Source organism: Pelodiscus sinensis, chromosome 30, assembly GCF_049634645.1.
Source record: "Pelodiscus sinensis isolate JC-2024 chromosome 30, ASM4963464v1, whole genome shotgun sequence".
Classification (NCBI taxonomy): Eukaryota; Metazoa; Chordata; order Testudines; family Trionychidae; genus Pelodiscus; species Pelodiscus sinensis.
In genome coordinates, this window is record NC_134740.1 from 13,644,496 (window position 1) to 13,658,541 (window position 14,046).

Genomic DNA, 14,046 nt, shown 5'->3' on the forward strand with positions numbered 1-14,046 from the left:
AGAAACTATTTCCCTAGGCGGGTGGGGAAGCGCTGGGATGGATTCCCTAGGGAGGGGGTGGAATCTCCATCCCTAGAGGTGTTTAAGTCAAGGCTGAGTCCTAAGGTGTATAAGGTTAGGAGAATCTTATCCTCATTTTATGGATGGATGAAGCCAAGAGTCAAAATGGGACCGTTTGCTTCTAAACGACATTGTCCTGGCGATAAATAAGATGGGCCAAGAGAAACAAAGCAAACAAGTAGGCACGGGAGAAAGTCAGACAATTAGTTCTTGGTGAGAAACGTCCGCCCAGCTTGTCTCTTCAGGGCCGCTTTCATCTCCGTATTCCTCATGCTGTAGATGACCGGATTCAGCACTGGAGGCAACGTGGAATAAAGCACGGCCACCACGAGATTGAGACCCGACGTAGCATTAGAGGTAGGTTTCAGATAGGCAAAGATGCATGTGCAAGCGAACAAGGAGACCACCATGAGGTGGGGGAGGCAGGTGGAGAAGGCTTTGTGCCGACCCTGCTCTGAGGGGATTCCCAGCACCACTTTGAAGATCTGCACGTAGGACCCAATGATAAAAACGAAGCAAATTATGCCTAAGCAGGCACTAAGGATGAGAACATGAGCTTCACGGAGATACGCCTCTGAGCAGGTGAGCTTGAGAAGCTGGGGAATCTCACAGAAGAACTGATCCACCGTGTTGCCTCTACAGAAAGTCAACGTGAAGATGTTCCCGGTGTGCAGAGCCGAATTGAGGCTACCTCCGAACCAGGCCCCGGTGGCCATTTGGACGCAAGCTCTCCGGCTCATCACTCGCTCATAGTGTAGCGGTCGGCAGATGGCCACGTATCGGTCGTAGGCCATGATGGTGAGAAGGAAAAAAATGGCTCCAATGAAGAAGATGAGAAAAAAAACCTGGGCGACACATCCAGCGAAGGAAATTGACCTAGTTTGCATTAGGGAGTTGGCCATGGATTTGGGGAGGGTGACGGAGATGGAGCCGAGGTCTAGGGTGGACAGGTTGGCCAGGAAGAAGTACATGGGCTTGTGAAGACAATGGTCGCAAGCTACAGCTGTGATGATGAGGAGATTCTCCATCAGGGCCACCAGGTAAATCACTGAGAACAGGGTGAAGCATAAAATCTGCACCTCAGGCACGTCAGCCAATCCCAGGAGAAGGAACTCAGTCACGCTGGTTTGGTTGGACATTTTCTTTCTCCTTCCAGTGGGAGCTGCCTGCAGAGGGAAGGAGAAGGGGAAATGGTCCGGATTCGGCTAGTGACATCTCCCTCCTTTTGCATAACCCACCTTAACTTCCTCAATGTAAGTTCAGTGCCATGTCTTGGGAAGACGGATGTAGTGTGGGGCCTGCCTGACTCCTCGGGCATTCCTCCATGTTGACAGTCACCCGGAGACTAGAGAGGCAGCATATCCCGTTGGCTCCCAAGAAATTGTTCCTGGTTTTACACGGGGTGGAGTGTCGCATCCCCCGGCCTTTCCACTGACCTCGGTTTACACCAAGGGGAAGGAGATTCTACTCAATGGCTCAGGAGGCCCTGGAATAACTTTGTCACCCTGACCTAAGTGGTATAAGATTAGGGGAATCTTCTCCTCATTCTACAGGAGGCAGATTGCAAACGGGAGAGTCAACGCTCATCCCTCACCTCCGTAAACTGAGTGAGAGAACCCAGAGGAACCCACTACTCTAAGCAACAAACCGTTTCTCCTTTCCCAGAGCTGGGCCAAGGACCCAGGAGTCCTGGCACTTGGGGGAGAACTGGTGTAGGCTCAAGAACCAGTGAAGATCATAAAACCCTAGAACACTAGAACTGGAAAGAATGTCAAGAGGACCAAGCACTGTGTAGACCATCCCTGACAGGTCTGTCTAACCTGCTCTTAAACATCTACAGGGAGGCAGATTCCAGACCCGCCTCCCTACACTGACAATTTATTCCAGTGTTTAACCACCCTGACAGGCAGGAAGTTTTTTCCTAATGTCCAATCTAAACCTCCCTTGCTGCAGTTTAAGCCCATTGCTTCTCGTCCTGTCCTCAGAGGCCAAGGAGAACAATTTTTCTCCCTCCTCGTGTGGAAGAAAACATTGTCCTCAATCTGAGCTTCTAAGCAACAAGTAGCCAGAGGCAGTTTTATTACGAGTTGCAGCAAGGGAAAAATTGGTTCAGACGGGGGGAGCCCCCCCCTCCAAGGCAGATCTTCGAATACAAGCAATTATGAAGCAGTTTATATACCGTCTATTAGATATAATAACAATAACAATTAGTCTCCTTCCCATTACAAACACCAATGGCTAACAGTTATTTAGTTCCACTCAGATTCTCCTTATCTCAAGGTCCCTGCCACAGTCAGCATTCTATCCTTATCTCCGTATGGAGGCGAGAGGCAAAGGCAGCGTCTAATTACAGATCTCGCCTTGTCAGGCCACAGACTTAGCCTGACTCTTGCTCTCTCGTTAACAAGACCAAGATGGCTGCCCACAAATTCCCTTATTTCCTTTTCCTGCCTCCACACCTTGTAACACCCTTTTAGATACCTGAGAACTGCTCTCATGTCCCCTCTCCGTCTTCTCCTTTCCCAATTCTTTCAGCCTTCCCTCTTAGCTCCTGTTCTCTAGACCTTCCTTCGTTTTTGTTGCTCTTCTCTGAACCTTCTCCAATTTCTCCATCTCTTTTTTTTTAAATGTGGTGCCCAGAAATGGACACAAGACTCCAACTGGGGCCTCACCCGTGCAGAGTAGAGCGGAAGAATGACGCTCACAAAGCCTCCGCAGCGCTCTGCTCTCTTTATTTCGCTGTCATCGGCCCCAACCCCAGCAATAGGTGTTAAGCCTGACTGGCCATTGGCCCAAAGCATCCGTCCTGCTGTTTCTCCCGCCATCACTGCCCCCTCTCATCTCCCGCCCCGGGTCTGTCTGTCTCATGGAACATAGGAAAGGGAACCTCCATTCACAGGAGCTTTGCTCAGAATCCAGCAGCGAGACGAGCTCTTCCTTCCCTGCGAAGAATGACCGGGGGAAGAAGAGATGTTCAGGTCCTGTCTCTGCAACCCACACAGCTAGTGTGGGGCTCTGACGAGCCTAGGAGCAAGAGACCTCGACAGCCCAGGCTCGGAGGCAGCTGGTCTTAGAGCACGAGCTGTAGTGGCACCTGGACTAAGCTCCTGAAGATTCCAGGTTCCCATCCAGCTGGTGGCAGTTACATCTTCGCATCTCCTTGGTCTGCTCTAGCTGGGCACAAACTTTGTAGAGCAGTGGTCCCACTCTTTTTGGGGCCATGCATGCGCTGGGCTCCCGGGGCCAGCACCACACATGTGCCACACGGCCAGGGGCGAGGGCTGTGCAGGCACACATCAATGCCGCGGTGGACGCCATGGCACCCACAGGCACCGCATTGGGGACCACAGCTGTAGAGCACAAGTGTGTGGCATCTTAGCTGGCCCATGCGCATGCACTTCAAGTCCTGTGCAAGGCACTTCAAGTTCCCCTTTATTCAGCTCTGGGGAGGCCACATCTGGAATATTGTGTCCAGTTCTGGGCCCCCCACTATGGACAGGATGTAGACGCATTGGAGAGGGTCCAATGGTGGGCAACCAAAATGATTCGGGGGCTGGAGCACATGACCTACGAGGAGAGGCTGAGGGATTTGGCCTTGTTCAGCCTGCAGAAGAGAAGAGTGAGGGGGGATTTGAGAGCAGCCTTCAACTCCCTCAAGGGGGGATCTAAAGAGGATGGAGAGAGGCTTTTCACAGTGGGGGCAGATGGCAGAACAAGGAGCAACGGTCTCAAGTTGCAGTGGGGGAGATTAGGAAAAACTATTTCCCTGGGTCGGTGGGGAAGCACTGGTATGGGTTTTCTAGGGAGGGGGTGGAATCTCCATCCCTAGAGGTGTTTTAGTCTTGACTTGACCAAGCCCTGGCTGGGATGATTTTGTTGGGGATGGTCCTGCCTTGGGCAGGGGGCTGGACTCCTGAGGTTTCTGCCAGCCCTGGGGTTCTCGGATTCTACTGTCTGAAAGGGCACATCCGTGGGCTAGGGGTGTGTGAGTGTGCAACAGGTTCACACCTATTGGAATACATCACCCCCCCAACCGAGCTGTCAACTCTGGCACCTTGTAGACAAGGTCTAGCCGGTTCTTTGTCTCTAAAAAGGGGGCTTAGAGGAATTTTAATTCAAAAAAGAGATGGATAGATTCATGGAGGTTGGGTCATCCATGGTTATTAACAAGGCTGGGTAGGAAAGATGTCCCAAGCCTCTGTTTGTCTGGAGGTGCGGGACAGGGGAGGGATCACGTGAGGATTACCGTTCTTATGTTCGAACTTAAGTTTGGTCTGTGGCTACACTCCATTTCCATAGTAAGAACAAATATAAACATAGAGGCTACATCTACATTGGCAAGATTTTGCGCAAATACTTTTAACGCAAGAGTTTTTGCATTAAAGTATTTGCACAAGAGAGCATCTACACTGGCATGTGCTTTTGCACAAAAGCATCCGTGCCCGTGTAGACGCTCTCTTGCGCAAGAAAGCTCTGATGGCCATTTTAGCCATAGGGCTTTCTTGCTCAAGAAATTCATGTTGCCTGTCTACACTGGACTCTTGCTCAAGAACAGTTGCTCAAGCGTGCTTATTCCTGAGCGGGAGCATCATAGTTCTTGCGCAAGAAGCCCTGATTTCACACATTAGAATGTCAGTGTTCTTGCGCAAGAACTCCCCGCCAGTGTAGACAGGCAGCATGTTTTTGCGCAAAAGCGTGTACTTTTGTGCAAAATCATGCCAATGTAGACACAGCCTAGAAAGGCATGTAAAAACAAAAAATAAGATGTATCGATGGCTAGACAGGGTCTGCATTGATTTTTCACTGTGCACTGCCATTGAGCTAAGCAGAGAGAAAGTTGAATGCTTTATTTGTTTTTGACTCTGTCCTGTTAGACAGAAAGACAGACATCCAAATACACAGCGAGAGAGACTGAGAGAGAGAGAGAGAGGCAAAGAGAGACAGTGACAGAGAGAGAGAGACAGAAGCTGTGGCTACACTGCAAAGAAAAGTCGGAAAAAGATATGCAGATTGTGAGCCGCAATTTGCGTATTTTTTCTGCTTTTCTTCTGAAGAGGCTTTCCTGACATTTGGACCATCTACATGGGGCCAAATGTCAGAAAAAAACCCTTTCAGAACATCCGGCCTTCCTCATAGAATGAGGTTTACAGGGATGCCGAAAAAATGCATCCGCTTTGCTGACATATTTTTTGGAAATTGGACAAATTCCTTGGATGTGGCAGAGCTTCTCCAGGATACCTCTGGTATCCCCAAAATGCTCTGTAGTCTAGACATACCCTCTAGAGAGAGACAGAGGCAGAGAGGCAGAGAGAGAGAGAGAGAGAGACAGAAAGACATAGACAAAGACTATGTCTAGATTACAGAGCTTTTTCTAGGAAACCAGAGGTATCCCGGAAAAACTCCATCCTGTCCAGAGAACACGTCTGCTCTTCTGTCATTTTTTGTGGAAGATTAGATGGGCTCTTTCAGAAACCCTGTCTTCCTTGTTTCCTGAGGAAGAAGGGCTCTTCTGAAAGAGAAGTTTTTTCCGAACTTTGGCCCAGTCTAGACGGACCAAATTTCGGAAAAGCCTCTTCCGAAAAAACAATCAGAACAACAAATTGCAGAGCGCAATTTGCGTACCTTTTTCCGAAAAAAGCGGCGGTCTAGACATAGCCAGACACAGACAGACAGACAGAGACAGAGACAGAAACAGAGAGACAGACAGACACGGAAAGTGAGAGAGAGAGACAGAGAGTTGTTTCTGAAGGTAACCCCTATTTTTGCTTCCTTTAGATTGCTCTCTCTTAACTAATTTGTGACTGAAAGTCAAACCCCATATTGTCCATTAAGAATTGTTTTTCCTTAAAAAGCACCTCGTTAACCCCCCCTCAGTTCATTGCCATAGCACACTTACCGCAGTATTTTGTGTAGACACCTCACCGCCCTTCTCCTCCAACTCTTCTCCTCACCCACGACCTCTCCTCCAACTCCAGACGCCGCTCACTTTGTAACTGTCTGTCTGTCTGCCAGTAATTGTCCAAGGAGGAACAGCTCTCTCCTGCAAGGGAGGCCGGCCGGTTAGATAAAACCCGACTCCCATCGCTCCTTGCACACAAGGCGTGTGTGTCTGGCGGAAGGATTTGTATCCACGCCTACTCCTGAGGGCTTCCAGGCGATCGCTCCCGGGGGCCCTGCAGAACACAGGAGAGGAGGCCCAGAGGCCAAATTAACTTTCTGTCCAGATTGTACTTTCCCAACACTTGTCTGAAACCGTCGTGATCGCAATTAGCGAGAGGAGGGAGAGTGCACTGCGGGGCCTAGGACCCAATGAGTATGCACACAAGTCTGCTCGTGATGAGAAATGGCAGGAGCTCCTGCCTCGGCCACCAACCTGCCGCGTTCCCTTGCACAAGTCACTTCGCTGCTCTGGAGTCCGAAAACGCCTCCCGGGCAGCGATGGCCGAAATCAACTTTTGCAGCCAACAATGCTGGAGGGGAGGGGGCCAAGTCCCTCCCCACTGCTGCCCACTGATAACCCATAGCAGGCCCAGGCGGGGTGCAGGGCAGGGGTGTGCGGTGAGCCAGAGGAAACACATGAGGGAGTCGTAGGCCCTCCCCTTCCACCTGTGACTTCCTGGTGTCAGGATGTGGGGGCCTGGAGGGTTTATTCACCTTGTTACGTTGCCTATGAGTTCTACTGGCCTGTAGTAACCCGCCTGCCTCCGCGTCTCAGGACACTGCCTCTATACGGATGGGAATTCCGATGTGACCGTCTCCCTCGCGCACACCATGGCTGATGCCCATCGCAGCCAGAATCCAGGAGTGGATGCAACCAGGGGAAGCTCTTTTTGACTGGGAAGCAGGACAAAAGCTAGAGGAGGATCCTGGCAGGGAGCTGGGACCTGGAACAGAGAGTCGGTGAGTCCAGGCTGGTTGGAGAGGCAGGGGGAGGTCCTGTCCCTCTCCCTGAGACGGATGGTCCTGACAGCTCCTACTGTGCTACTCTCTGTCCCTTCTGTGCTCCTAGCTGGAAGAGCAGCGAGGAGTCCTGTGGCACCTTAGAGACTAACCAAAGTGTTGGAGCATCAGCTTTCGTGGGCAAAGACCCACTTCGTCAGATGCATGTAGTGGAAATTTCCAGAGGCAGGAATAAATATGCAGGCCAGGATCAGGCTGGAGATGACGAGGTGGATCCAATCAGGGAGGATGAGGCCCACTTCTAGTAGCTGATCTGGAGGTGTGAATTCCAAGAGAGGAGAAGCTGCTTTTGTCCTTAGCAAGCCATTCACAGTCTCTGTTTCATCCAGAGTTGATTGTGTCAAACTTGCAGATGAACTGTAGCTCAGCAGTTTCTCTTTGAAGTCTGGTCCTGAAGTTTTTTTGCTGCAGGATGGCTACCTTGAGATCTGTAATTGTGAGACCAGGGAGATAGAAGTGTTCTCCTACAGGTTTTTGTATGTTGCCATTCCTAATATCAGATTTGTGTCCATTGATTCTTTTACGTAGGGACTGTCCAGCTTGGCCGATGTATATAGCAGTGGGGCGTTGTTGGCACATGATAGCTAGAAGAGAGTCACAGCTGGCAGCAGATGGGGGTGCAGGCCCTGTGGACTCTGTGCACCTTGGTGACATGGAGTCATGGAATCATAGAACTGGATGGGACCTCAAGTGGTCTTCTAATCCTGTCTCCTGCTCTCACGGCAGGACAGTTATCTTCTAGACCGGCACTGATAAGATCTTTGTCTAACTTGCTCTTAAGTATCTCCACAGATGGGGATTCCACAACCCCCCTAGGCAATTTATTCCAGTGTTTCACCACCCTGACAGGTAGGAAGTTTTTCCTAATGTCCAACCTAAACCTCCCTTGCTGCAGTTAAAGCCCATTGCTTCTTGTCCTGTCCTCGGAAGTTAACAAGAACATTGTTTCTCTCTGTCCTTTTTCTAAGAAGCTTTTGTGTACTTGGAAGCTGTTACCATGTCCCTCGTTAGGTCTTCTCTTCTGCAGATTAAACAAATCCTCTCTTTTTCAGTCTTCCCTCACAGGTCCTGTGTTCAAGCACTTTCATCATTTTTATTTCTCCTCTGTGGATGTTCTCCTATTTCTCCACATCTTTCTTGAAATGTGGTGCCCAGAACTGGACACAATACTCCAACTGAGGCCTAACCAGCGCAGAGTAGCGCGGAAGAATGACTTCTCGTGTCTTGCTCACAACACACCTGTTAATGCCACCCAGAATCATGTTGGCTTTTTTTGCAACAGCATCACACCATTGACTCATATTTAGCTTGTGGTCCGCTCTGACCTCAGATCCCTTTCTGCCGTACTCCCTCCTAGACAATCGCTTCCCGTTCTGTGTGAGTGAAACTGATTGTTCCTTCCTAAGTGGAGCACTTGGCATTCGTCCTTATTGAATTTCATCTTATTTCTCCACTTTGTCCACATCATGTTGAATGTAAATCTTATCATTCAAAGCACTAAAAACCCCTCCCAGCTTGTGTTCTCTATTCATTTAGCTAAAGAAATGATGAAATATTGAAAAGAACCACACGCGGGACGGATCCCTGCCAGACCCTACTTGTTATGACCTTCCAGCTGGATTGTGAGCTTGTGATAACTACTCTCTGGAAAGGGTCTTCCAACCACCTTGTAGTAGCTGAGCCTTGGTTGTATTTCCTTAGGTTTTTGATACTATCTCACATAGAATCCTAGAATACTAGGACTAGAAGGGACCTCAAGGGTCCCTCATGGGAGGACCAAATACTGTCTAGACCATCCCTGATAGACATTTATCTAACCTACTCTTAAATATCTCCACAGATGGAGATTCCACAACCTCCCTGGGCAATTTATTCCAGTGTTTGACCACCCTGACAGGTAGGAACTTTTTCCTAATGTCCAACCTAAACCTCCCTTGCTGCAGTTTAAGCCCATTGCTTCTTGTCCTGTCCTCAGAGGCCAAGATGAACAAGTTTTCTCCCTCCTCCTTACGACACCCTTTTAGATACCTGAAAACTGCTATCATGTCCCCCGTCAATCTTCTCCTTTCTAAACTAAACAAACCCAATTCTTTCAACCTTCCCTCATAGCTCATGTTCTCTAGACCTTTCATCATTCTTGTTGCTCTTCTCTGGACCCTCTCCAATTTCTCCACATCTTTCTTGAAATGCGGTGCCCAGCACTGGACACAATACTCCAATTGAGGCCGAACCAGCGCAGAGCAGAGCGGAAGAATGACTCCTCGTGTCTTGCTCACCCCACTCCTGTTCATGCCGCCCAGAATCAGGAAAATAGGATGAAGTTGAACAAGTACAAATGCAAAGTCAATGGGAGGAAGAGTTGGGCTGGGGGTTGGCCGTGAGGTGCCCCAGCAGAACCAGGGGAGCCCAGAGCTTGGCCAGATGGGAGTGTGGGTTGGTGGAGCAGTTTAAAGCCTCCTTTTGGCCAACGCTACTCATGAGAGTTCACGTCCTACCCCTAAATAAAGCAGGTGATTTGGCTCCCACACAACCAGTTCCTAAGAACAGCTTGACCTGCATTCCTGGCAAGCCTCCAGCCCTCCCCATAGGACCGAGGGTGCATTGTTACTCCCAGTTCTCAGGAATTCCTCCTGGCAGGGTGTGTCAGCTCCTTGGCCGCCCGCCCAGGAATGCCATAAAATCAACAGATCAATGAAACGGCTGTAAATATCGGCATAGTCTGCAGAAATGATTCAGGGTTGGAGCCCGTGACCTTTACTAATAGACTGAGGGATTTGGGCTTGTTCAGTCTGCAGAGGAGAAGAGCGAGGGGGGAGTTGAGAGCAGCCTGCAACTCCCTGAAGGGGGTTCCAAAGAGGTTGGAGAGAGGCTGTTCTCAGTGGGGGCAGGTGGCAAAACAAGGAGCAATGGGCTCAAGTTGCAGTGGGGGAGGTCTAGGTTGGATATTAGGAAAAACGATTTCCCTAGGCAGGTGTGGAAACGCTGGGATGGGTTCCCTAGGGAGGGGGTGGAATCTCCACCCCTAGAGGTGTTTCAGTCTCGGCTTCACCAAGCCCTGGCTGGGTTGATTGAGTCGGGGTTGGTCCTGCTTTGGGCAGGGGGCTGGACTTGATGGCTCCTGAGGTCTCTTCCCACCCTTGGATTCCATGACTATATGGGTCTGGCTAGACTGCAGGGGGGTTTCAGGATACTGGAAAAAACTCTGCCACGTCCAGGGAACCTGGGTTTTTTTCTTCTGCTTTTTTTGCAGAAGAGCAAACATGCTCTTTTGCCAGCCCCTCTATTCCTTGTTCTACAAGGAAGTAGGGGGCTTTTGAAAGAGGTTGGTTTTCCAATATTTGGCCCAGTCTAGCAGAGCCTCTTCCGACAAAAGTATCGGGAAAAGATACACAAACTACATTTGAGGAATCAATTTCCGATAGATTCTCACAGTCCAGAGGTACCCTATGACTATCCATTCTGGAGTCAAGGCTGGGAAAGAAGAGGGGTGCAGGGCAGGGGGCTGTGTTAGGGGGGCAGGAGTCAGGGTGGGGGAGGGAGGAGAAGCCCAAACGTTCCCAGGCCATCTCTAGGAAGAAGCCGAAGGGGGCAATCCATTCCTGCACCGTCCTTGGGCTTCATTATCTCAGGAGTTGTTTACACAGCTAAGGAGGCCTTGAGCCAGCGCCTCGTGGGTTATGACCAGCCCAGCACCTGCAAAAACAGCCTGATAACTAATAGCCACCCCTGATAAGGAGTCAGGGAGGGGGAGTGGAGAGGGGTCAGGTCAGGGTTAGAGGGCTGAGCATGGGGGGCAGGAGTCAGGATGGAGGAGGGATGAGGGGTTCAGGGCAGGGGGCTGGGGTGGGGTGCAGGAGTCAGGGTGGGTCAGGGAGGAAAGGCTCAGGGCAGGGGGCTGAGCATGGGGGGCAGGAGTCAGGGTGAGGGAGGGAGGGGTTCTGAGGTGGGGGCAGGAGTCAGCGTTTCCTGGCTGGTGGCACTCTGGAGCACATCGGCACCACGCTGGTCGGGCGGTGGCTCCCTGGGCTTGCCAGGGCATGTACCACAGGGCCCGGGCCACGGGCAGGAATCTGGCCACCTCCCCTGTCCCCTGATGCACCCAAACCTGGCACGTCTGCACTCCCCACCCTCCTTTCAGAGGGCACCTTTCTCGCCCAGTTCCTGGGAATCCTTTCTTCCCAGGCTGTTTGCTCAGATCCTTGCCCGTCCCTTGTTGGACACCTGCCCAGCCAGCCTCCATATAACGGCACAGCACGTCGCGCCTCAGCCCAGACCTGCAGCCGCCCCTCCGCTGGGAGCCCAGCGCCAGGTGAGTTAATGGAGCCAGCTGATGGTCTCCTGAATTCAAGTAGCACCCTAGGGCAGGCAGAGATCTCAGGAGGCATCATGTCCAGCCCCCTGTCCCGAGCAGGACCAATCTCAGCTCCATCACCTGGCTCAGCTGGGAGTCCTGCCTCCTGTCCGTAGCTCAGGGAGAGGAGCGGGGTCTAGTGGTTAGAGCGGGGGTGGCACTAATGTCTCCTGCATGTTGGAGAGAGTATGTCATGTGGAGATTGCAGCTGAGGGCTCGCCTGACCCCACTGCGGCTCCCTGAGTCCTGGAGCGGTGTTTTCAGTGGCTCAGATCATCACTACGAACTGCAGTATTTCGACGTTCAAAGCAGGCAAGTGGGCTGGGGTCAGATCACATAGAGAGGGAAACTGAGGCTACTTGCTTGTTTCAAGGTGTCTCCTGAAAGGGGAATAAAATAAAGAGGGTGTAGGACTGCAGCTGGGATGGGCAAGTGCAACCTAAGGGAATTAGGGGATCGCTTGTGGGATTTGGGCACCGAACTCTGGAAGGCTCCTTTTCAAACTCCTCGCTTGGGTCCCCCATCGGGAAGACTCCAAAAATCTGGAGACAGCGGTGAGAGAGATGGGCGCACACGCTGGGAGGGGCGTTCCGAAGAAGGTCTGGGTCGGGGACCTTTCTCCAGGGAGTTGCTCTGGGGTAGGATCCCGAGTCTACCTCATGTCAGGCAGTAACAATGCTGCATGGAGGTACGACCCCGAGTAGACCAGAAGTGTCTACGGGGATTGGCGTGTGGGTGGGGTTTGCGTCCACCCTGCAGTGAAAGGTAGGGCCCAGGCAGAGACAGGTGCACCCTGAGATGCTGTCACCAGGACGGCTTTGCTTCCCTCGACCACGGGATGCTCTTCTGAGAAGCACGGCTCAGCAGGGATAGGGTTTGCCTCTCGAGGGAGGGCAGGAGAATATTTGGACTCAGACTGGCTAACCTAGTGTGGAGTCTCTAACCTCGGTCCAACCGCAGCAGGAGACCAAAGCCCACAGTAAGTCTGTGTCTCCATGTTTAAGCAATTACAAGGAACCCTGGGCTGCGGTAGCAGGGACCAAGCAGTAATGAGCTAGAACGGTGGAGCGACCCAAGTCAGTATCTGAGAGGCCTGTATTGAAATGCAAGGAGTCCGGGGAAAAAGCAGGAAGAACTTGAAGCGCTAGTAAATAAACCCAACGTTGACCTCACTGCTGTCACAGAGGCCCGGTGGGACAAGACACGCAACTGGAATATGGGTGTAGAAGGGGACAGCTGGCTCAGGAAGGATAGGCAGGGAAAAATAGAAGGGGGTGTTGCTGTGTATAGGTAACAGTTCTGCAGAAAAGGACCTGGGGATTCCAGTGGATGAGAAGCTGGAGATGAATCAACAGGAGCCCTTGTAGCTAAGAAGGCTAATGGCATATTGGGAGGCATTAGGAGGAGCATTGCCAGCAGATCCAGAGAAGTGATTATTCCCCTCTATTCAGCTCTGGGGAGGCCACATCTGGAGTATTGTGTCTAGTTTTGGGTCCCCCATTACAGAAAGGCTGTGGACGCATTGGAGAGGGTCCAGCGGAGGTGACCAAAATGATTTGGGGGCTGGAGCTCATGACCTATGAGGAGAGGCTGAGGGATTTGGGCTTGTTTAGTCTGCAGAAGAGAAGAGTGAGGGGGGATTTGAGAGCAGCCTTCGACTTCCTGAAGGGAGGTTCCAAAGAGGCTGGTGAGAGGCTGTTCTCAGTGGGGGCAGGTGGCAGAACAAGGAGCAATGGGCTCAAGTTGCAGCGGGAGAGGTCTCTTCTGGAGATTAGGAAAAACTATTCCCCTAGGAGGATGGGGAAGCGCTGGGCTGGGTTCCCTAGGGAGGGGGTGGAATCTCCATCCCTAGAGGTTTTTGAGTCTTGGCTTGACAAAGTCCTGGCTGGGATGATTGAGTTGGGGTTGGTCCTGCCTTGGGTAGGGGGTCTGGACTCGATGACTTCTGAGGTCTTTGCCAGCACATATGATTCTATATGTGCCCCACTACACAGTCAACCTGTGGAACTCCTTGCCAGAGGATGTGATGGAGGCTAGAACTTTAATAGGGTTCACAAAGGAGCTATATAGCTTCATGAAGGTTAGGTCCATCAATGGCTGTTAGCCAGGCTGGGTAGAAAGAGTGTCCCTGGCCTCTGTTTCTCTGGAGGTGGGTGTCAGGGGTGGGATCACGTGAGGATTCCTTGTTGTGTTCCCTCCCTCTGGGGCACCTGGTATTGACCACTGTGGGCCGACAGGACACTGGGCTGGATGGACCTTTGGTCTGACCCAGTCTGGCCGCACTGACGTTCTTATATATTACAAATGTTTACACTTGGACTGAGGTGGAGATGGACGTAGGAGATAGATGTGTTGAGAGTCTCTGGATTAGGTTAAAAAGGGGTAAAAACAAGGGGGATGTTGTGCTAGGGGTCTACTACAGACCCCCTATCCAGGCAGAAGAGGTGCATGAGTCTTTCTTCAAACAACTCACAAAACCATCCAAAGCGCAGGATGTGCTGGTGATGGGGGACTTCTACTGTCCCGACGTATGTTGGGAAATTAACCCAGCACGACACAGATTATCCATCAGACTCTGGGAAGGTACCGGAGAGCTATATTTTTTAATTCCAGAAGGCAGTGAATTCTAGGCAGGGGAAGTCTGTTCTGGTGCTGACTTTGACGACGAGGGAGGA

The 14,046-nt window shown here is 51.4% G+C and overlaps 1 protein-coding gene across 1 annotated transcript; it reads right to left on the reverse strand.

The window, feature by feature from the left end:
• Window positions 1–263: 263 nt before the first annotated feature.
• LOC102450439 (olfactory receptor 14C36-like) lies at window positions 264–1,199 on the reverse strand. Its single transcript, XM_006132671.2, has one exon. The coding sequence runs from the start codon at window positions 1,197–1,199 to the stop codon at window positions 264–266; it is 936 nt and encodes a 311-aa protein (XP_006132733.2).
• Window positions 1,200–14,046: the final 12,847 nt, after the last annotated feature.

What these genes read in the sequence shown, in the direction of transcription:
- LOC102450439 (XM_006132671.2), bottom strand. Translation starts at nt 1,199, where the DNA reads ATGTCCAACCAAACCAGCGTGACTGAGTTCCTTCTCCTGGGATTGGCT.